This window comes from Perognathus longimembris, chromosome 7 (assembly GCF_023159225.1).
Source record: "Perognathus longimembris pacificus isolate PPM17 chromosome 7, ASM2315922v1, whole genome shotgun sequence".
Lineage (NCBI taxonomy): Eukaryota > Metazoa > Chordata > Mammalia > Rodentia > Heteromyidae > Perognathus > Perognathus longimembris.
Window position 1 is genome coordinate 76,231,491 of NC_063167.1, and position 23,296 is coordinate 76,254,786.

A 23,296-nucleotide genomic window follows, 5' to 3' on the forward strand; every position below is an offset into this window, starting at 1 on the left:
AGCGGAGCCCAGAGGGCAAGGCCTGGAGCGGAGGAGGCCGGGCACCTGTGCAGGCTGGGCCGGGGAGGAGTTTCAAATGCTGACACGGAGCTCGCAGAGAACTGAAAACACTCAGCTGTCACCGCTCACGGGGAGTACTCCACTAGTCCAATGGATGTGTGTGTGTGTGTGTGTGTGTGTGTGTGTAGAAATGAGCACTAAAGTGCGCGTTAGGGACTTGAGATGGGTATCCAGTGGCACCAGCCAAACTTGCAGGCTGCCCGTCTGTGGAGTTAGATTGGCAATCACCTCTGCAGAGCGAGGGGAAGCAGGGTGGACTGCACGGGGAGACAGGGAGGCCGCCGCCGTTCCCCGGAGGCTTGGCGCCCGCAGGCGCGCGGCCGGCCGCAGCCACAGGTGTCCACTCCAGCAGCAAAGCAGGTGACACGGGCCCGGGCCTCGCCGTGGCAAGGTCCCCAAGCCAATCCCTCGTCCCTTACAAGGGCGGGACGGTGGCACTCGCATGTCACCGATTTTCAGGAATCAGGACTCTCCAGGTCGCAATGTCACACCCGACATGAGATGGCCTACCCCGGGAAGACTTGCGAGGAAACGCCGGTCTCCCCGGGCCGGCCGCTGAGGCTCGGAGGAGGCTTCTTTGTCCGGATTCTCTGGGCCGTGTGCGGGAGCTTCCCGCTCTGGGGGACTCCGGGCGGAGCGTGGGGGCGGCCTCTCCCTTTCCTCGGGCCCCATCCGTGAGGCAGAGACCCCGCGGCCCCAGCCCGCCCCGGAGCGCCTGGCGGCGGAGCCCCCACCCGCGAGGGGTCCCGGAGCTCAGCCCGCCCAGATCCCAGGGTGCACCGCGCGCCCCCTCCCCGCGCCGCGCGCCCCACCCCTCGGCCCGGACCCTCCTTCGCGGCGGCGGCGGCGGCGGCGGCGGCGGCGGCGGCGGCGGCGGGAGGCGGCGGCGGCGGCGGGAGGCGGGGACGGGAGGACGCGGCGGTGGCGGCTCCAGTCGCGTCTGTCCTCACTCACGGGGGAACCCGGCGGTGGCGGCACCTTTCCAGGAACTGACGCCGAGCCGGAGCCTGCGGGCTGGCCAGAGAGCACGGTCGGACAGCTGGACGGCGCCGCCGACGGACGCACGGACTGCGGGGCAGCCCGAGTCGCCTCAAGTTCCGCCATGAGCTGGGGCACGGAGCTCTGGGTGAGTGCGGGGCGGGGGACCGGGGCCGCGGGCCGGGCGGAGCTGGGTCGGCGCTGGCGGGCAGGGGTCCCGCTCGGCTTTGTGTGCAGGGCCGTCTTCCCGCCGCCGCGGGCCGGGGGGCTGGAGCCCGCGCCCCAGCCTCGGCCGCCGCCCTGGCCGCGCCTGGGACGGCGGGGCTGCCGCCCGCGAACCCCTGCCCTGCGCCCGCCGCCTTCACTTTCTCGGGCTCCGGGCACCCTTGCTCCCTTTGTCGCTCTCCGCCCCGTGGCGGGGGAGGGGGCCATTGTCCCGGGGGCGCGGGGGTCGTGGCCGTCGGGCTCGGCGCTGGGGCGACGGGCAGCGCGGCCCGGGGCGGCGCCCGGAGGGGCGGCGCGGCCCGCGGGGCGGTGCCGCCCCAGCCCAGGTACGCGGAGCTGGGCGGCTTTGTTCGGGGCCCGGCCTCCACGCCCATTTCCCTTTCCTTGCGTCCCGCGCCCCGCGCCTCGGGGACTCCGACTTCGGCCGCTGCCTCTGCGCTTGTTGGGTCAGCTTTGTGACCCGAATTCGCCTCGGGGACCGATGGCGGCGCGTGCGGCTTCCCCATTGCTGCCCCCCCCCCCCCGCCGTCCCCCTCCCGTTCTCTTTCCCAGTCTCCCCGGCCTTTCCCGGGCGCCGGAGGCTCCAGACGAGGCCTGGGGGCTGGCCGGGGTGGTGGGTCGGAGCAGCGGCCCCGTTGGGGCGTCGGGGCGGCGGAGGCGCCCGGGCTGCGGGCTCGCAGGTGCGGCGCGGGGGCGCCGTCCCGGCCACTCCCCCTTCTCCCACCTGTGCGCCTCCCGGCCTTTGTTCCCGGGCGGCCAGGATCGCTGCCGAGGGAGGGAGAGCAATTTGGGAGCGCGGTGCTCACGGTTGGCGAGGGTTCCGCGTCTTCCCCCCCCCCCCCCCGGCCTTGTGGACAGGGAATTGTAGGACGGAAAGAGACTTTAGCCGTCACCTGAGGGAACACCTGCTTAGCCATCCCAAGAATCTCCGGTGGCATTCTGGAACGGGGCTCGTCCAGTCTGTAAACACACCACCCCAAGAGAAAACCCCTCCGGAGCCTCTCAGACCGCGCCTTCCACAGCACTGATTGTTCTCATTACCAGAGAGTACGTGTCAATGAATTCTGTCCAATTTAACTCTCATTGGTGAGAGAGTCGGACGTTATCTGTTCCTTTCCTTTTCCTTTGTACATTCTGTGATTGATTGTAGTGTTGAACAGAAGTGGGGTTGGTTTTATTTTCCATTTTCGTAACTAGTATTTTTATATTTTTCCTTTGTATGTGTGTGTGCCGGTTCTGGAGCTTGAACTCAGGGCTTGGACACTGTCCCTGATCTCTTTTGCTCAAGGCTAGAATCGTACCACTTGAACCACAGCTTCACTTCCGGCTTTTTGGTGGTTAGAGATAAGAAGCTCAGGGACTTTCCTGCCTGGACTGGCTTTGAACTGTGATCCTCAGATCTCAGCCTCCTGAGGAGCTAGGATTATAGGCACAAGCTTCCAGTGACCCAGCCTAGCTTTAACTTTTTATTTAAAACTTTGAGATCTTACTTGTGTATGTGTATGTGTGCTGGTTCAGGGGTTTGAACTCGGGGCCTGGGGGCTGTGCCTGAGCTGCTTTTTGCTCAAGGCTGGCACTTTAACACTTGGCCACAGCTCCAGGTTCAGTTTTTTTGGTTGTTAACTGGAGATAGGAATCCCATGGACTTTCCTGCCAAGGCTGGCTTCCAAGTATGATCCTCAACCTCAGCCTCTTGAGTAACTAGGATTGCAGGGGTGAACCACTGGTGCCCGACAAAATTTTACCTTTTGACTTCTTTACATTTGTTGGGTCAAGGGTTTAAACTCAGACTTGCACTCTACCGTTGAGCAACACCCCAGGCTTTATTTAAAAACTTAAAAAAATTTCACTTTGTATCACACTATAGAAAAAGTTTTGAGAAAGAAATAAAATACTATAGTGAAGACTAAAATGTGTTCAAACCCTCCAGTACCACCAAAAAAGACTAAAATATAATTTAAAAGTTATTTTAAAAAGTTAATCTGATACATTGAGAAGCAATCTCAGCCCTCCAATCTCTCCTAGCTTATTATGTATTCAGCATTTGAATAGTTTTTTTTTTCTCCAACATCCTGAAAAGATAAACCCTAGGAGAGAGGAATTTTTGTTGGAATTAAAAATTGGTTTATATCCTTTGGAAATAGTGGGAAGAAATTTACATTTTTTTTATTTTTTATTTATTTATTTTTTTGGCCAGTCCTAGGCCGTGAACTCAGGGCCTGAGCACTGTCCCTGGCTTCTTTTTTGCTCAAGGCTAGCACTCTGCCACTTGAGCCACAGCGCCACTTCTGGCCATTTTCTGTATATGTGGTGCTGAGGAATCAAACCCGGGGCCTCATGTATACAAGGCAAGCACTCTTGCCACTAGGCCAGATTCCCAGCCCCTACATTTTTTTCTTGAAAAAATGTTTCTCCTTGGTGGTGATAGAACTCAGGGTTGCATAAGAATGCAAATGAGTTGTGATCCACCACTGATGTACCATCTTCAGCCCTCTCAATTTTTTTTTTTTTTGGCCAGTCCTGGGGGTTGGACTCTGGGACTGAGCACTGTTCCTGGCTTCTTTTTGCTCAAGGCTAGCACTCCGCCACTTGAGCCACAGCGCCACTTCTGGCCATTTTCTGTATATGTGGTGCTGGGGAATAGAACCCAGGGCCTCATGTATATGAGGTAGGCACTCTTGCCACTAGGCCATATCCCCAGCCCTCTCAAATTTTAACAATCATAATTTAAAGTTAATAGTGGTTTGAGGAGGACTTGATGGAAACATTTATTAGAAACGAAGTAATGTAGAGGCAACTAATATCAACTCAGTGTCTAAACCTTAGATAATTAGAACTTGGTGTAAGGAACTATGAGTGGGAGTAGAATAAACCTTGTAAAAATTCCACTAGACTTTGTTTTTACTTTTATGTTTTGAATAAGGATGTTGTGCTTCCAAAGAATTGTAAGGAAAGACAAACACCTGTGCTGTCTCTTGGTATTGAGAAATTTAATGTTGGGGAGATTCTCAGTTTTTAAATTTAGAAATCAATTTTCATAATTTATTTAACAAAGAGTGATAAGTAGTTATGTACTCAGGCCTATTGTAATGATCAGTGGAATTGTGTGTTTTTTAAAGTCTTCAACTTTAAATCTGACAGCAAAGGGATTCCATAGAAGAACATGACTGGCACTGGGTGGTACAACCAACAGTGATTTGCTGAGTGGATTGTGTAAGACTTGTGTAGTTGGGAAGGTATATCAATTAGCTGATAATGAATGAATGGTAGCTGTGCTTTGAGGACTTGTTGTGTTCCATGTGAGCAGTTAAGTAAGGCTTGAATAAATACAATACAGGAATCACCTTCTCCATTCTCTTCTGAGCCTATACCAAAGATTGCAGCAGTGTATTTTCTTGGGTGTGTGGTAGCTATAGAGTAGCATCTCAGGCATCACTTATTATATTGATTTCTTCTTCTTTTTTTTTTTTTTTTGCCAGTCCCTGAGCTTCTTTGGCTCAAGGCTAATACTCTACCATTTGAACCACAGGGCCACTTCTGGCTTTTTCTGGTTATGTGGTGCTGAGGAATGGAACCTAGGGCTTCATGCATGAAAGGCAAGCACTCTACCACTAAGCCCACATTCCTAGCCCTGATTTCTTTATACCTGTAGAAACAATGTTTGGGATGGAAAGAGCTAAACATGAATTGATGATGTCACATTACACACCTTTTGGAATTATTAGCTCTTTTTTTTTTTTTTTTTTTTTTGGCTGGTCCTGGGCCTTGGACTCAGGGCCTGAGCACTGTCCCTGGCTTCTTTTTGCTCAAGGCTAGCACTCTGCCACTTGAGCCACAGCGCCACTTCTGGCCATTTTCTGTATACGTGGTGCTGGGGAATCGAACCTAGGGCTTCATGTATGGGAGGCAAGCACTCTTGCCACTAGGCCATATCCCCAGCCCCCCCTTTTTTTTTTTTTGGCCAGTCCTGGGCCTTGGACTCCGGGCCTGAGCACTGTCCCTGGCTTCTTCCCGCTCAAGGCTAGCACTCCGCCACTTGAGCCACAGCGCCGCTTCTGGCCGTTTTCTGTATATGTGGTGCTGGGGAATCGAACCTAGGGCCTCGTGTATCCGAGGCAGGCACTCTTGCCACTAGGCTATATCCCCAGCCCTATTAGCTCTTTTTTTAAACAAGGAAATTAGAGCGTGGAAAAGGCTTATATTTAATAAGTTTTACTTATTAGGAGGTAACGTTTTAATTTTTTTTTTCTATCATGGGGCTTGAACTCATGGCCTGGGTGCTGTCCCTGAGCTGTTTTTCTCAAAGTCCGTGCTGTACCACTTTGAGTCACAGCACCACTTCTGGTTTTCTGGTGATTAATTGGAGATAAGAGTCTTACAGATCCTGCCTGGGCTGACTTTGAACCAAGATCCTCAGATCTTAGTCTCCTGAATAGCTTGGATTACAAGCATGAGCCACTGGTGCCCAGCTAATTTTTTAATTTTTTCTTTGACAGTCCTGGGGCTTGAACTCAGGGCCTGGATACTGTCTCTGAGCCTCTCTGGGCTCAAGGCTAGCACCCTACCACTTGGTCCACAGCACCACTTCTGGCTTTTTCTGTGTAAGTGGTACTGAGGAATCGAACCCAGGGCTTCATGCATGCTAGGCAAGCACTCTACCACTAAGCTTCACTTCCAGCCTAACTTTTTAATTTTTTGAGAAGCTGGTTAAAGTTCAGTAGCCTCCCGCTCCCTCCTGCCCCACGCAAAAGAAATCTGTGTGGTGTGTGTATGAAAAATATGACTGGTACATCACAGTCATATATACATGTGTATATGTGTGTATATATTATATATGAATGAATGATTTACATATATATAATTTAAAAATTTGCTGCCAAATTTTTGGTCAGTTCTTTGGGAGTAGTTTGGGAATCAAAACTATCTGATTTGATGTATAGGGTCACATAAACTTTTGTTATTATTCCTTAGTGTCCTGGTATGTATAATTTTTGGCCCTTTGGTTTTAATAGTGTAAATTCAAAGATTATTGGTATTTTCATCATAAATTAGGTAAATACCCTTGACAAAACAAGATATATTTTTGATAGAAATGGAAAAGTTTGATTATTATTTTTTGCCAGTCCTGGGGCTTGAACTCAGGGCCTGAACATTGTCCCTGCCTTCTTTTTGCTCAAGGCTATGAGCCACAGCTCCACTTCTGTTTTTTTCTGTGTATGTGGTGCTTGAGGAATCAAACCCAGGGCTTCATGTATACGAGACGAGCACTTTCCCACTAGGTCATATTTCCAACCCCGTTGGTTATTCATTACTTTGTCCAACTGAATGAATAGGTGCTTGGATTATTCAGAATATTAGTTACTGATTAGTAAGTCTATCTTGGAAGGAGGCTTTAGGGTTCTAAGAACTCTGAGCCACAGTGCCAGTTCTGGCTTTTTCTGTTAATGTAGTACTGAGGAATCGAATTCAGGGCTCCATGCGTGCTACCAAATAGATTTATCTGGACTAAAGGAAATGAGTTGCACCATAGAGGACTAGTTAGAGTGTATTGGCAATGTTGATTTTATTTGATTTCATGTGTTTTAGTGGCTGGGGATGTGGCTTAGCAGTAGAGTGCTTGCCTAGCATGCACGAAGCCCTGGTTCAATTCTTTAGCCCCACATACGCAGAAAAAGCCAGAAGCGGCACTGTGGCTCAGGAGGTAGAGTGCTAGCCTTGAGCAAAAAGAAGCCAAGGACAGTGCTCAGGCCCTGAGTTCAAGCCCCAGGACTGGCAAAAAAATTTTTTTTTCATGTGTTTTAGAGGGCACCTGACTAGAGGAAGTAGGCAAAGCTTATTAATGTGAACTGGATTACGTTTTCAAAGGCCATGAAACTCATGTGGAATTTTTTTTTTTTGCCAGTCTTGGGCCTTGGACTCAGGGCCTGAGCACTGTCCCTGGCTTCTTCCCGCTCAAGGCTAGCACTCTGCCACTTGAGCCACAGCGCCGCTTCTGGCCGTTTTCTGTATATGTGGTGCTGGGGAATCGAACCTAGGGCCCCGTGTATCTGAGGCAGGCACTCTTGCCACTAGGCTATATCCCCAGCCCTCATGTGGAATTTTTGTGTGTGTGTGTGTATGTATGTATAAAAACTAAAGCAATTTTTATGTCTCATCTACTGAATATTGTTAGGAGACTAGAGTCATTTTGATGGAAGTAAATACTTGGTACCCAAATGGATTTCTAATTTCTTCAGATTTGGAATATTCACATTAACAAAGAATTGTCTTCAGGATAGAGCCTACGTTTGAACACCAAATTAATTTATGCTTCAACCTACATAATCTGAAGATAATTGATGCAGTAATTGGAATGTTCTTCTTTTTGTGATACAGTAGTGAGTGTTGAACTCAGGGTTTTATTCCTGTTAGACAGGCACAGAAGGCACTGTACCATTTGAGCCATGCCTCTGGTCCTTTTGTTTTAGTTATTTTTAGAATAGAGTTTTAGTTTATGCCCAAGCCAGCCTTCACTGGATCTTTCTTCCTTTTTTGGGTCTCTGTGTGTGTGTCAGTTATGGGGCTTGAACTCAGGGCCTGGGTGATGTTCTTGAGAATTTTTGCTCAAGGCTAGTGCTCTACCACTCTGAACCACAGCTATTTTTCAAATAAGGACTCAGTTTTGCTGGGCCAGCTTTAGACCTTGATCTCCCACCTGTAACTTCTGCATAGTTGGGATTACATATGTGTACCAGTACAGGTGACTTGCTTGTTGAGATGGAGTCTTGCTAAGTTTTTGCCATAATTAGCCTCAAAACTCTGTCCTGGTTTCTACCTCCTGAGTAGCTATGATTATAAGTGGCTGATAATGAGCCTAGCCTCCTCCCTCCCTCCCCCTTGCTCTCTTTCTCCCTCCCTCTCTTTCTCTCCTGCCTGCCTGCCCTCCCTCCCTCCCTCCCTCCCTCCCTCCCTCCCTCCCTTCCTTCCTTCCTTTCTTTCTGTTATAGTTTTTTTTTTTTTTCTTTCCAATCCTGGCCTTGGACTCAGGGCCTGAGCACTGTCCCTGGCTTCTTTTTGCTCAAGGCTAGCACTCTGCCACTTGAGTCACAGCGCCACTTCTGGCCATTTTCTGTATATGTGGTGCTGGGGAATCGAACCCAGGGCTTCAAGAATACGAGGCAAGTGCTCTTGCCACTAGGCCATATCCCCAGCCCTCCCTTCCTTCCTTCCTTCCTTCCTTCTTTCCTTCCTTCCTTCCTTCCTTCCTTCCTTCCTTCCTTCCTTCCTTCCTTCCTTCCTTCCTTCCTTCCTTCCTTTCTTTCTTTCTTTTCCATTTCCCCTTTCCTTCCTGTCCCTTTCATCCTTTGCTTTCTTTTTCCTTTTCTCCCCCCCCACCTTTCTCTTTTTCCTTGGGTTTGAACTCAGGGCCTAGGCGCTGTCCATGCGCTTTTTGTGCTCAAGGCTAGTGCTCTACCACTTGAGTCATAGCTCAACTTCTAGGGTTTTTTTTGTCGTTAATTAGAGATAAGAATCTCATAGTTGGGTGCTAGTGGCTCATGCCTGTAAATCCTAGCTACTCAGGAGAATAAGATCTGAGGATCTTGCTTTTAAAGCTAGCCAAGACAGGAAAGTCTATAAGACTCTTATCTCCAATAAACTACCCAGAAAAAGCTGGAAGTGACACTGTAGCTAGAGTGCTAGCCTTGAGCACAAAGAGGCTCAGGGACAGTGCCCAGGCCTTAATTAAGTTCAAGCCCCAGGACCAGCAAAAACAAACAAAACCATAATTTTCTTTCCTGAGCTGGCTTTGAACCAAGATCCTCAGATCTTATCTTCCTGAGAAGCTAGGAATTACAGGTATAAGCCACCAGTTCCTGGCCCCCTTTTAAATTGTAAAATGAGCAATTTAGTAAAATGTACAAAATGGATTAGAGAATAACTAGAAGGGACACTGAGAGATCAGTTAGGGGTCTACTGTGGTTTTACCAAAAAGATAATTGTATCTTGGAAGTAAAGTAAGATGACAGGAGATCCAGAGTAGATGACTTACACCAAGTGAGTGTCTTCTGCATGAACGAATGGAAAAATGATGATGCTCAAATATGGCAGTATGTTTTCTCATTCTATAGTATTTAAAAGGATCAACTGCTGGGTTATCTACTGGAATAAAAACCTGAGGCAAATATAATAAGTTTGTTTAGATTTGCTCATATTGCTATCAAGTGCTTTTAAGTACATGGTAGAAAAAAGATGCTAATCTATAAAATAATAGGTCTAGAGTGTTCAGTCTGCAAACTTTATGATATACTTGATACTGTAAAGCTCTTCTAGTTCTCATTAGACCCTTAAGTATACAAAAACAAATTATGGTACAAAGCTGTTACTGCTGCCTGTTTGCTATAGTAAAGAAGAATGCTCAAGATGTCAGTGTCTTAAAAGGAAGAGGAGATCACTAACTCTTAAAGTGGGAATTGTAACCTTCCTTAGTGATAAGAAAGACTGATGGGCAGAGAATAAAGACTTAAGTTTAACTTGAAAATTTCATACTTATTAAGTAACCTGCTATAGTCATGTCTTGCATTAAAAAGTATTTTGTGATTAAGATACTTTCTCCTCTGGGCACAGGTGGCTCATGCCTGTAACCCTAGCTGCTCAGGAGGCTGAGACCTGAGGATCCAAGTTCAAAGCCAGCCCAGGCAGGAAAGCCCATGAAACTCTGATTTCTAATTAACCACCAGAAAACTGGAAATGATATTGTGGCTCAAGTGGTAGAGCGTTAGCCTTGAGCTGAAGAGCTCAGGGACAATGCTCAGGCCTAGAGTTCAAACTTCATGACACCACCACCACCAACAAAATTATTCTTTCTTAAAAAGAAAAGATGTAATATGGAATTTAGCTATTTTAAAATATTCTACCTTTAGATTAATCCATTTAAACCGTTTCCATAAAATTCTTCTACCTTTTTTGTTACTTCAATCAATTTCTGTAATTTTAAGTCCATTGATAGATACAAACATGATTTGGTTGTTAGAAACTATAGAAGTATGTGGGATAGTTGGGGGTCTGCCTCAGTGGTAGAGAAGCAAGTACTAGGCCCTGCAGAGACATACATAGATTTCACTTTGGTTTTAGAAATAGCAACACTAATTAAGAATCCTTCAGGTGCTGGGAATGTGACTTAGTGGTAGAGTGCTTGCTTAGTATGCATGAAGCCGGGGATTCGACTCCACATAGAAAAAGCCAGAAATGGTGCTGTGGCTCAAATGGTAGAGTGTTAGCCTTGAGCAAAGAAGCTCAGGGACAGTGCCCAGGTCCTGAGTTCAAGGCCTAGGACTGGCCAAAAAAAAAAAAAAAAAAAAGAAAAAGGAATCCTTCTGGTTAGGGATAAGTGAAGAACTGATCATTGTGAAATATGAAACAGTTGAGGCCTGAGCAAGGTGATATCTTAAAGTGTGAGCTGTGTTGGTCTGGAGCAGGGTATAAGAACCCAAGTCTTGAGGAAGGCTGGAGTGTAGTTGGAGTGACAGAGCCAGAGCCTGAGCAGAGAATGGACATGAGAACGAGATGAACTCAGTGTGGGGTGTCACACCATGTGTGGGATGAGAGCAACCAAGTGGAAGAGTGTAGAAAGTAAAAGCTTTAGCCATTGCCCTATGTTGGAGCCCAAGTAAAATGAGGAAGGCATCCAGCCTCAAGGTAGTAGCTTCCAGGTAGACAGAGAGCAAATAAGTACAGAGCACAGTGGACAGCCTGATGGGGAATTTCTAACAATGGTGGGTGGCCTGCGTGCAGGGAGGAGAATACCTGAGTAGTGAGCATCAGTACTGTAGCAGTGGGACACTTGGTGCACACTTATCCTTACATTAAGAATAAGAGGATCCAGTTTTTTTTTTTTTTTTTTTTTTTTTTGTCGTGGGGCTTGAACTTGGGCCTGGGCACTGTCCCTGAGCTCTTTTTTGCTCAAGGCTAGTGCTCTATTACTTTGAGCTAATTCCAGTTTCCTGGTGATTAATTGGAGATAAGAGCCTCTAAGGCTTTCCTCCTTGCACTGGCTTTGAACCTCGATCCTTAGATCTCAGTCTCTTGAGTAGCTAGGATTCTAGGCAGGAACCACTACCGCCTAGCTCAGGTTTTTTTGTTGTTGTTGTTGGGGCTTGGACTCTGGACCTGGGCACTGTCCCTGAGTTCTTCAGCTCAAGGCTAGCGTTCTACCATTTGAGCCACAGTGCCACTTCTGGTTTTCTGGTGGTTAATTGGAGATCCAAGTCTCAAGGACTTTCTTGAACTGAGATCCTCAGATCTCAGCTCCCTGAGTAGCTAGGGGTACAGGGGTACAGCATGAGCTACCGGTCGGTTTAGGTCTTTTAATTGTATAAAAAGATTATGAACGTTGAAAGGGTGGTATTTGTTGAAATTGGAGATAATTGGTATATATTCATGGTGTTCAGTATATAGAGATAGATACAAAAATACATAGATGTAGATGTGTGTATGTTGTCTTTATAATATGAATCTGCTCAGTTAGAGGACCTTTATTATTTATTTATTTATTTTTGCCAATCTTGGGACTTGAACTCAGGGCCTGGGCTTTTTTTGCTCAAGTCTAGTGCTCTATCACCTAAGTACCACTTCTGGCTTTTTCTGTTTATGTGGTACTGAGACATAAAAATTACTTTAGTTTTTACACACACACACACACACACACACACACACACAAATACACAGATTTCACATGAGTTTCATGGCCTTTGAAAACGTGATCCAGTTCACATTAAGAAGCTTTGCTGGAGGCTGGGAATGTGGCTTAGTGGTAGAGTGCTTGCCTAGCATGCATGAAAGCCTGGGTTCGACTCCTCAGCACCACATAAACAGAACATGCCAGAAGTGGTGCTGTGGCTCAAGTAGAGTGCTAGCCTTGAGCAAAAAGAAAGCCAGGGGCAGTGCTCAGGCCCTGAGTTCAAGCCCCATGATTGGCAAAAAAAAAAAAAAAAGCTTTGCCAGGCTGGGATGTAGCTCAGTGGCAAAGTGCTTGCCTAGCAAGTGCAACGTCCTATGTTCGATCCCCAGTACCAAAAAGAAAAGTAAAAAAAAACACAGTTTAAAAAAAAAAAGGAAGCTTTGCCTGTTTTCTCTAGTCAGGTGCCCTCTAAAAACACATGAAAAAAAAAATATATTTTTGCCAGTCCTGGGGCTTGGGACTTGGGGCCTGAGCATTGTCTCTGTCTTCTTTTTGCTCCAGGCTAGCTAGCAGTCTACCACTTGAGTCACAGCACCACTTCTGGTTTTTCTGTTTACTGAGGAATCAAACCCAGGGCTTCATGCATGCTAGGCAAGCACTCCACTACTAAGCCACATTATCAGCCATAGAGGGCCTTTATTAAACATTAAAATCTTAGTTTCTGATTATTTTCATTCACTAGAAGGAACTAGGTTTTTTTTTTTGAGAAATAGCAGATCTCATGCTATAGCAGGCAAATGCAAGATGAACCTAAAATACCAATCTTGTTCCAGAAAGTAAGGAAGTACTCAAAGAATGATGAAGACATATAACAAACACCACCTTAAAGAGGCCCCAGTGACCAAATATGGGACAATTGTAGCATAAACATTAATAATGGTTATGTATAGTAACCTATGGGATAAAACAGGAATCAGTTAAGTTCACACTGACATAAATAACTATGGAAGAGTTAACCACAGAGTTAAAAGAGTTACTTTCTATTATGGAGGCCTGGCCCTTAACACCTTAGTCAAGGGATCACTTAAATATCACTAGTAATGGAACAAATTGAAATCATGTGCTATCTAATGGATGCACTGATAGACACATCATTTCTGGCCTTAGAAACACAATTTAGGACATATTAAAGTATCAGATAAACTAAAATTGATGTTCATTCTACAAAATATTTCCAGTATTTGAATTCTGTGCTGTGTCAATAACTGGTAGCAAATGTTTAATCAACTGTTGTTCATCTGCCAGAGATGTCTCCCAAATTTAACAATGTCTACTACAGTAGACATTGACCAAAGAAAAACATTTGGAAGTAAATCAGCAAAAACTAAATGTTGGCTAGGTATAGTGGCCCATACTACCATTGTGGCTCTAGGTATAGTGGCCCATACTACCATTGTGGCTCATGGTTTTAGAGGTTTCTATCCATGGTCAGTGAGTTCTATTGTTTTAGTGTTTTCCTGCCTTTAATTTTGTGAACATATGCCTCCTTAAGAGGAAACAATACCCTCTCAAGTGAAGAAGGGCTATTCAAATGATAAGGTAAAGACTTTAGAAGAAAAAAAGGAATCAAGTATCACAATGCAGTATTGAACTCTCCATTCTGAGCAGTCACAGGCTTTACTTAGCAGAGGGTATTCTGAGAAGTAAAAACACTCAAGATACTAAGGATCTACTCTATATAGAAAAGACAAAATGGCCATGTAAACTTAAGGTGGTGTTCCCGAGAGTGTTAAATGTGCAAATGTTAATGTATAAGATAATTAATTTACTTGATCACTTCCTCTTCATTTTGTGTCTCCTACCAATATTCCTGTCACATTAGGTCATATGAAAATAAAATAGGCATATATTTCTGAGTATTCTTGTTTTTGAATAATGGGAACTCTTCTGATTATATGTGATACATAAGATTTACTTTTTTTTAATGTTTATTTTTTATTGAGTTTAAGTTACTACATTTATTTCACAGTACACATTTTAACCTTCACAACGATGAAAATTATCATTCTACTCTACATAGCTTATGGAGTCTATGAACTTTAACAATAAGATGATTTTTTCCATTTTGGGTGATATGTACATTACTTTCCTTTTGTTTAGTAACATCTGTTCCCTCTTTCACTGTTTCCCTCCTTCCCACTCCTACCCATGAGTTGCTTATTTCACTTGCATCAATGTCCGCTATAACTGATGGTCCCCGCTACATTATTATTACCTACTTTCCACTCATTCTGTGCCCCACTCCCAGCTTCCCTCAGGTGTGCTAGTTATATCCCATATATAATAAGACAGGGAATATAGAGTCATCTAAAAATAATAGGACATTTTCAGATGAGAAGATTTACTTTTAATTCATGATTTGTAATTTCTTAATTCTAAATATAAAGATATTCCAGGGACACTTTACATTGAGATGTAGAAGTTGAGATAGCATCTTGTACACATTGCCAGTCACTGGAGCTACTTGGGTCTCCGAGACACCGGAGCTATCTTCACCACTTCTGAGAGACACATAAGAGAGATCAGGAACATGTTGTCTTAAAGTAGGCAGGAAATCTCACTAGAAAAATTAAAAATTTAAAAATGTACTAGTCATTTATTACATGAATTGAGTAATTTCATGTGATATCAAATGGATTATACATAAAAACTTGATCCAGGGCTGGGAATGTGGCTTAGTGGTACAGTGCTTGCCTAGCATGCATGAAGCCCTGGGTTTGATTCCTCAGTACCACATAAACAGAAAAAGCTAGAAGTGGTGCTGTGGTTCAAGTGTTAGAGTGCTAGCCTTGAGTGCAGAGAGGCTCAGGGATAGAGTTCAGGCCCTGAGTTCAAGCCCCAGGATGGGCAAAAACAAAACAAAAAAACCTAACTTCATCTAGAGCTGGCCTCTGATGGCTCGTGCCTGTAATCCTAGCTACTCAGGAGGCTGAAATCCGAGGATCACAGCTCAAGGCCAGCCTGGGCAGGAAAGGCCATGACACTCATTTCCAATTAACCACCAGAAAACTGGAAGTGGAACTGTAGCTCAAAGTCTTAGAGTTAGCCTTGAGCAGAAGAGCTCAGGGACAGGGCACGGGCCCCGAATTCAAGCCCCACGACTGACAAAAACAGACACACGTGATCCAGGTTTCCTGAATTGTGGTCTCTTCTTTCACTTGAAAGTGTAGACAACTATTTTATCTTTAAGAACTTTATGAAAATAAACCATAGAGTTGGTGGTATGGGTCAAATGGTAGAGCTCCTGGCCTAGCAAGTGTGTGTCTCCCCCCCACAAACAATCATCTTGAAAATAAAACTGTAAAATTCTGTTTAGGTCAACCCTGCTTTTTCCAAAATATAGAGAAGATATGTAAATATAAGTATATTGCTTCATCATTTAACTGTGATTATAAGGTAAGAAGAGCATGAGGTCATTCCTTAGATATAAGTAGCTCTTCATTTAGATTTGAGCCAGGAAGTCCATTTGCTTTCTAAATAATAAATATGGACTCAGAATAAATGAACTGACTTAAAGTAACAAAACAAGAATAATTTAAGAGACTTGGATCTTTGATTCAGCTGGATTACTTAGCTCTGTTACCTTGGGCAAATAGTTTATTCCTCACTTAACTCATTGGAAATAAGCTGATCTTTGAAAGCCCTTCTAGATATAAAGGCCTGTGATTAGATTTTTTTACTTCCTTTGCAGTTACCAAGTAGATTTAATAGGGAAAGGGGACACAGGCTAGAGTGAAAAGGAAATGAGCTCAGTGGGGAACAAAGCCAAGAAATCAGATAGAGGCAATTCAAAGGGATGCTTAGACTGTTCTAGAGAATTTTCACATTGAAAATATGAGAGGATACAAAAAACTAGCTCTGTTCTTCCTTTTTCTTTTTGCTAATTACATTATCTATTGTTGGGGCAAAAATATCTGCTCCAAAGGGATGCTAAAGTAGCCCCTAATTGTCTGTACTTTTTGCAATTTCAGTTAGCAATGGTCAGCTGTAGCCTGAAAATACTATGTGGAAAATTACAGCAATAAACAATTCAGGTTAAATTTTGTGCTGCTTTGAGTAAAACAATGAAATCTTGTGCTATCTATCTTGCTCTGTCCTGCCAGGATAGAGGTGGCATTGTCCACAATACCCATGATGTGTATGCTACCAACCCATTCATTAGTCACTTAGTACCTGTTTGGTTATCAAATCCACCTTCTTGGTATTATAGTGCTTATGTTCAGGTAAAGCACAAGAACAATGATTCTGGCAATTAGCTTAATCCGTAGGGAAGCTAGCTATAAAGTGCTTCCTTTAGGAAAAAAGGGAAAGTTCTTGGCTTCATAAGGAAAGGGAAAAAAAAAATCATACCCAGAGGTTGACAGACCACAATCACATTATTGTTTTAAACTTTACTGTGTTTAATTTATGAATTAAACTTTATCTCATATATACATATATATGAGATAAAGTTTATGATCCAAGGTTTCAGGCATATGTTGGAGGTCTTGGAATGAATACCCTAGGATGCATTAGGCTACTACTGTATTATATTAAGTTGTAATTGGTGTAAGGGGAGAGGAGTGAGTGGCAGGAAGCAAGGACAATTATCCAAGAAGTGGAATTAGGGCTAAAGAGTATGACATAAAGAATAAAGAAAGATAGACGTGTAGTAGCTAATCCTACCTTAACTCTAGCTTCTCAAGTTTGAGATCTTTTTTTTTTTTTTTTTCTTTTCCCCCCAGTGCTAGGGCTTGAACTCACGGCTTGAGCTTCTTTTGCTCAAGGCTAGTACTCTTACTGCTTGAGCCAGAGCACCACTTCTGGCTTTTTCTGCTTATGTGGTACCGAGGAATCGAACCCAAGGCTTAATGTATAGTAGGGAAGCACTCTACCATTAAGCTACATTTCCAGCCAAAGTTTGAAGTCTTTGGAAGTAGAACAGTGCTGAATAACAGTCTCATATGAAAACAAGTGAAAGTCAATTACAAAGAACTGTGAAATATGGAGGCCAGGTGAAAAGATGGATCATTATTGTGGATGTGGTGTCAGGAATTACAGAATTAAAAAGGTAGGTAGGTGGGGCACCGGTGGCAGCTACTTGGGAAGCTGAGATCTGAGGATCACAATGCAAACTAGCATTGGGAGAAAAGTCCTGAGAATCCCCCCCACCCCCACCCCCAAAAGAAAAGAAAAGAAAAAAGCTGTAAGTGGCACTGGGGCCCCAGCAGTAGCGTACTAGTCTAACTCCTTTGTACTATTTAAAAATTTAAAAGCCAAGCAGGTATAGATCTAGTGTCACACAACATGTTCTGATGGTATGTATATAAATTAATTTTGGATAGAATTGTTCTAATTACTAAGAATGTATACCATTCTCAAGTAGTCTGTAGAGAGCAACTCATAGGTTGTATGAGGTTGAAATGTACACATCTGATCCTTTATAGATGTTAACTATTGCTGCTGTGTTAACATTCTTCATAAGGTACTAACCAGTAAAATTAAAGAGAAATTGTGATTATTTGACTAATAGTGCTCCTTTTTCCTGTGTCTTTGCTTATGTCTTGTGTCTAGTGCCTAACTCCATACTTGTTCCTTTGTTGAATTAAACAAATGAATAATAATAGCTATCAATGCCAAGTTCTGTGTTAAATGATTTATTTACATTTAATTTTTCTCACTTTACAGTGCTTGTAATGGTTTTAGTTTTGCAAATGTGGAGTGTGAGGTTCTGAGATCAAGAGCTAGTAAATGATTCTAGAGTAGGTGGGAGATAAGAACAATTAGAAACAGGTTGGGAGGAGGCGTGGTAGTCCTTGTCTTTAATTGCAGCTCTCGAGAGAGAGAGCAGTAAGAAGAATGCAAATTTGAGGCTACCTTGGGCCACACATGACTTTGTCTCAAAAATAAATTGAGAAAATAGTTAAATCCTACATTTAGAAATTATAGTCCAAAATCTGAATAAATCAGGTGAATATATGAAACATTAACATAATGCTTGTGTAATTAGTTATTGTAGTACTGAGGTTTGTATGTATATACCATGTGTTACTGACAGGAGTTAGTAGAAAAGCGGGTAGTCAGAGAATTGCCGGCCTGTAGAACTTGCAGATGGCTGGATAAGCTGATAAACCAGAACCTGCCTGACAAGGAAGTGGGGGAGGGGGTACAAAAGAATGAGGATGTAAAAAGGAGGAAGAATGGAGAAGGATGGGTATTAAATCGTTGACACCAGGACCTATAGGAAACAGAAAAAAAGACAAATCAATCTGAACAATCAGAAGGTGTCTTCAAGGGTTGCAGTCCTCCATAACTAACTGAAGACCAAATATTGTAACCAGGAGGATGGTGCAAGATGACTGAGATGGGCTAAAGTGCTGTATTCTGGTAGCATGTGTATACCATATGCTCTTTCTCAACAGATTTCTTTTCTAATACACTTTCTTACTAAAAGATAAGATTATTTGAAGAGTAAAGGATCAGAGGAAAAATAAGTGGTATGAACTAGCTCCTTACTACTCTCTAAAGACATTTTGTCAGTAGCAATATCTACAGTAAAAATGATGGAAATTTAGCCAGACACTAGTGGTGCATACCTGTAATCCTAGGTGTTCATGACCCTGAGTTCTGAGGATGGAAGTTTGAACCAGCCTGGACAGAAAAGTCCCTATGAGATTCTTATCTCCAATTAACCACTCAAAAACTGGAAGTGGTGCTGTGGCTGAATGTGGTAGAATGCTAGAGAACAAAGAAGTTCAGGGACTGTGCCCAAGCTCCGAGTTCAAGCCCCACGACTGACAAAAAAAAGAAAAAGAAAAAAAGAAAAGATTAAAAAAAAATTAATACAGTTCACTTTTTAAAAAATCAAGTGAAATGATTTCACTTTCAGTTCTGTGTGTGTGTGTGTGTGTGTGTGTGTGTGTGTGATTCTGGGCTTTGGACTAAAAAACCTTTTACCTGCAGGTGCAAGGTGTGCACAAAAGAGCTATACTTCCCTTTTTCTGCTGGTTATTTTTGAGGTGAGGTATCATTTCTTGCCCAGGCACACCTGGACATGGTCTGCCTATTTAGGTTTTTCATTATGGCTGGAGATAACCACCACACCCAGCTTCTTCCATTGAGATGGAATCTCATGGGTTTTTCTGCCTACACTGGCCTGGAGTTGCAGTCTTCTCAATCTCAGCCTTCCATGTAACTTAAGATGACAGGCATGTGCCACAGTGTTTAGCTATTGTTTGTAATGGAGTCAGCTGAACTTCATCTGGATTGCTTTGGAACTGTGATGTTCCTGATTGCTGAAGTACCTAGGATTCTAGGTGTGAGCCATCAGTGCCCAGTTTTGATTTTAAGTTCTGTAATTATGGTTTTAAGCACGTGCATGTTTTATTAGCATATTTGTAGTGTATGTATTTAAAACATGTTTAGCATTCTTTTTGTCTGTATTTGCCATTTTGTTGTATATTTGCATACATATGAATATAAATACATATATATTTCTGTTTTTTTGGCAGTCATGGGCCTTGAACTCAGGGCCTGAGTTATGTCCCTGTGCTTTTGTGCCCAAGGCTAACATTCTACCAGCTTGTGCCACAGCTTCACTTGCAGTTTTCAGGTGGTTAATTGGAGATAATGGACTTTCTTGGCTCCCAATTGTGGTCCTCAGATGTCAGCCTCCAGTGTAGCTAAGACTATGGGTGTGAGCCATCAACACCTAGCTAAGTTTTATAAAATTTTTGAAAGAATTACTGATAATTCCCAAAACATATAATACAAGTATAAAAATACTCTTATTGGACTGGGATATGGCTTAGCGGTAGATTGCTTACCTTTGCATGTGTGAAGCCCTGGGTTTGATTCCTCAGCACCACATAAACAAAAAGCTGGAAGTGACATTGTGGCTCAAGAGGTAGAGTGTTAGCCTTGAGCAAAAGGAAGCCAGCTACAGTGCTTAGGCCCTGAGTCTAAGCCCCAGGACTGGCAAACAAAACCAAAAAGCTTGTATTAACATTGGTTTTTCTAATATGAAATGATGCACATATAAAAATAAATGTTAGTACTAAAGTTGTCTTAGTATTAAGTAAAAATATTTTATATTCACTACAGACATTCATTTGCATGATGATTATTTTGCAGTAAAAAAAAGGAGAATGTAGGGGCTGGGGATATGGCCTAGTGGCAAGAGCGCTTGCCTTGTATACATGAGGCCCTGGGTTCGATTCCCCAGCACCACATATACAGAAAATGGCCAGAAGCGGCACTGTGGCTCAAGTGGCAGAGTGCTAGCCTTGAGCAAAAAAAAGAAGCCAGGGACAGTGCTCAGGTCCTGAGTCCAAGAACCAGGACTGGCAAAAAAAAAAAAAAGGAGAATGTATAATTGAAGTGTTGAGCTGCTTTAGATTTTAGTATTCAGAGCAGAGAGGTCATTAAAGGTCAGTTTCTTTTTTTTTTTTTTTTTTTGCCAGTCCTGGGCCTTGGACTCAGGGCCTGAGCACTGTCCCTGGCTTCTTTTTGCTCAAGGCTAGCACTCTGCCACTTGAGTCACAGCGCCACTTCTGGCCATTTTCTGTATATGTGGTGCTGGGGAATCAAACCCAGGGCTTCAGGTATATGAGGCAAGCGCTCTTGCCACTAGGTCATATCCCCAGCCCCAAGGTCAGTTTCTTTATATGTGTACAAAATAAAAAATTTGTTACCTTATTGATTGTAATTATTACATAATAAGATGTTTATGACTACCATGTACTATCCTGTTTGACAAAAGGTATGGTACTGATGATTTCTGCCAAAAGGGTAGTAACACCAGCATGATGTGTTTTTGTTACAATGAGTGAAGAACAAGTTATAAAAATAAATGGAAATGGTGCTGTAGCTCAAAGTGGTAGGGTGGTAGCCTTGTGCAAAAGAGCTCTGGGACATCATCTAGGCCCTAAGTTCAAGCCCCATGACTGACCAAAGAAAAAAAGTCTCACAGACTTTCCTATTGGGGCTGGCTTTGACCCAGGATCCTTAGATCTCAGCTTCCTTAGTAGCTAGGATTGCAGGTGTAAGCCACTAGCTTCTTCTTTTTTTCTTTTTTTTTGCCAGTCCTGGGCCTTGGACTCAGGGCCTGAGCACTGTCCCTGGCTTCCGCTCAAGGCTAGCACTCTGCCACTTGAGCCACAGCACCGCTTCTGGCCATTTTCTGTATATGTGGTGCTGGGGAATCGAACCTAGGGCCTCGTGTATCCGAGGCAGGCACTCTTGCCACTAGGCCATATCCCCAGGCCCTTCTTTTTTTTTTTTAGTGTGTGTGTGTGTGTGTGTGTGTGTGTGTGTGTGTGTGTGTGTGTGTGTGTGTAGTTTAGGGAAAATACAAACTCTTAGATGCTACTGTCTATTTTTAAAAATAAGTTACCCACTAGCTTCTTTTATATCTGTAAGATTACATTAAATTGGCCATAATTTCAAAATACTGAAAATAATTTCTTTTGTTTTTGTAAGACTCGCGACAAAATGCAAAAATCAGTATTAGACAACCTTTTCACTATTTCTCTCAGATTGAATTAATTTTGGTATATGTGGTGCTGGGGAATTGAACCCAGGGCCTCATGTATACGAGGCAAGCGCTCTTGCCACTAGGCCATATCCCCAGCCCTCTTTTTGTAATTTTTATTTCATGTAATACTGGAGTTTTGATCCAGTGTATATGGATCTTGTATGTGGTCTTAAGATTTGGTTTATCTCTTCTGTCCAACATTTTTGCCTCCCAGTCCTGGGACTTGAACTCAGGGCCTGGGCACTGTCCCTGAGCTTTTGCTCAAGGCTAGCACTCTACCACTTGAGCCACACCGCCACTTCGGGCTTTTCTGCTTATGTAGTATTGAGGAATCGAACCCAGGGCTTTATGCATCAAGCAAACGCTCCACCACTAAGCCATATTCCCAGTCCCCAACTTTCTTTCCAAACTCTATTCTGTCATGTCTGTGTGGAACTAGATTGACTGGACACACACACATACACACACACATACACACACACATTTTGCATTGATAAGGGTTTTCTCCACTTTTTTTTCTTATTTATTGTCAAAGTGATGTACAGAGATTTTTCTCCACTTTTCTGTTCTCATGATTGCTAGAATATAAATATGTGATAATGAAGTCTTTATACCGTCTTTATTTAGGATAGGGCTCCTGTGTGAGTCTTTCTTCTGTGTCAGAGTTAACTGCCTTGCCACAGTGATTACACACATAGTATGTATTAAATACTTTCCTTAGTTAGTATGACAAAATCCTGGAATAAACAAATGGAGAACATTTGCTTTGTTTTGGACAGGGTCTCTCACTATGTCCTCCAGCAGTGTAGGTCACACTGACCTTGAATTTGTAATACTCTTGTAGCCTAAAGGGAAGATTTGTTTTGGTTCACAGTTTTAGAGCTTTTAGTCCGTAGTCTTTCAGTCTGTCAGTTTGGGGTTTGTGGTGAGGCAGAATATTATGATACTGGGAAAATGTGTCTGAAGTTGCTCATCGTGATCAAGGAGCATTGAGAACAGGAAACAGGTACCCAGGGATACATAAAACTTCAAAGTGTTTACTCTCCACCTCCTTTGAACTACCACTAAACCCCACATCCTAAAGTTTCTACAAATCCCTAAAGTAATGCTTCCACTTGGGGACCTAGCATTTATTTACAGGAGTCTATTGGAAACATTTCATCTACAAATCAACACATAGGGTTTCTGCCCAGTGTATGTCTTTGAAAGTCACTCAATTTAATTTCCATGTTACTTACACATATCGCATTTTTCTTCACTGGGTTTGTACAGGTGTTCAAGCTTTGCTTAAAGTGGATAAGGCTTTCCCTGGAGCTAGTGGCTGATACCTATGATCTTAGCTACTCAGGAGACCAAGATCTGATGATTGAAGTTTGAAGTTGGCCAAGAAAGACAAATCCTTGAGACTCTCACCCCAAATTAATCAGCAAAAAGCTGGAAGTAAAGGTGTGGCTCAAGTCGAAGAGCACCATCTATTAACAGGGAAAAGCTTAGACAGAACTCAAGGCCAATATAAATGAATGGATGAGTGTAAGTAGACTTTGCTACATTGCTTACATACATAGGGGTTTTTCCTCCAGTGTGAGTTCATGAATACTGTTAAACATCACCCAGCAGAGCTGGGTGCCGGTGGCTCACACCTCTAATCCTAGCTACTCAGAAGGCTGAGATCTGAGGATTGCGGTTCAAAGCCCAGGCAGAATAGTCTTTGACTCTTAGCTCCAATGTACTACTCTGAAAAAGCTGCATGTGGCTCTGTGGCTCAAGTGCTATATATAATGCTAGCCTTGAGCAAAAAGAAG

General features: G+C 43.6%; 1 protein-coding gene across 3 annotated transcripts in view; it reads left to right on the forward strand.

The window, feature by feature from the left end:
• Nucleotides 1-961: 961 nt before the first annotated feature.
• Fnbp1l (formin binding protein 1 like) overlaps nucleotides 962-23,296 on the forward strand; it is a 92,189-nt gene continuing 69,854 nt past the window's right edge. For all 3 annotated transcript variants that reach the window (XM_048351990.1, XM_048351988.1, XM_048351989.1), the window contains exon 1: nucleotides 962-1,186. In XM_048351990.1, coding sequence (XP_048207947.1) covers nucleotides 1,163-1,186 — 24 coding nt within the window. In that variant the 5' untranslated portion in view covers nucleotides 962-1,162. The remainder of the gene's footprint in view (nucleotides 1,187-23,296) is intronic.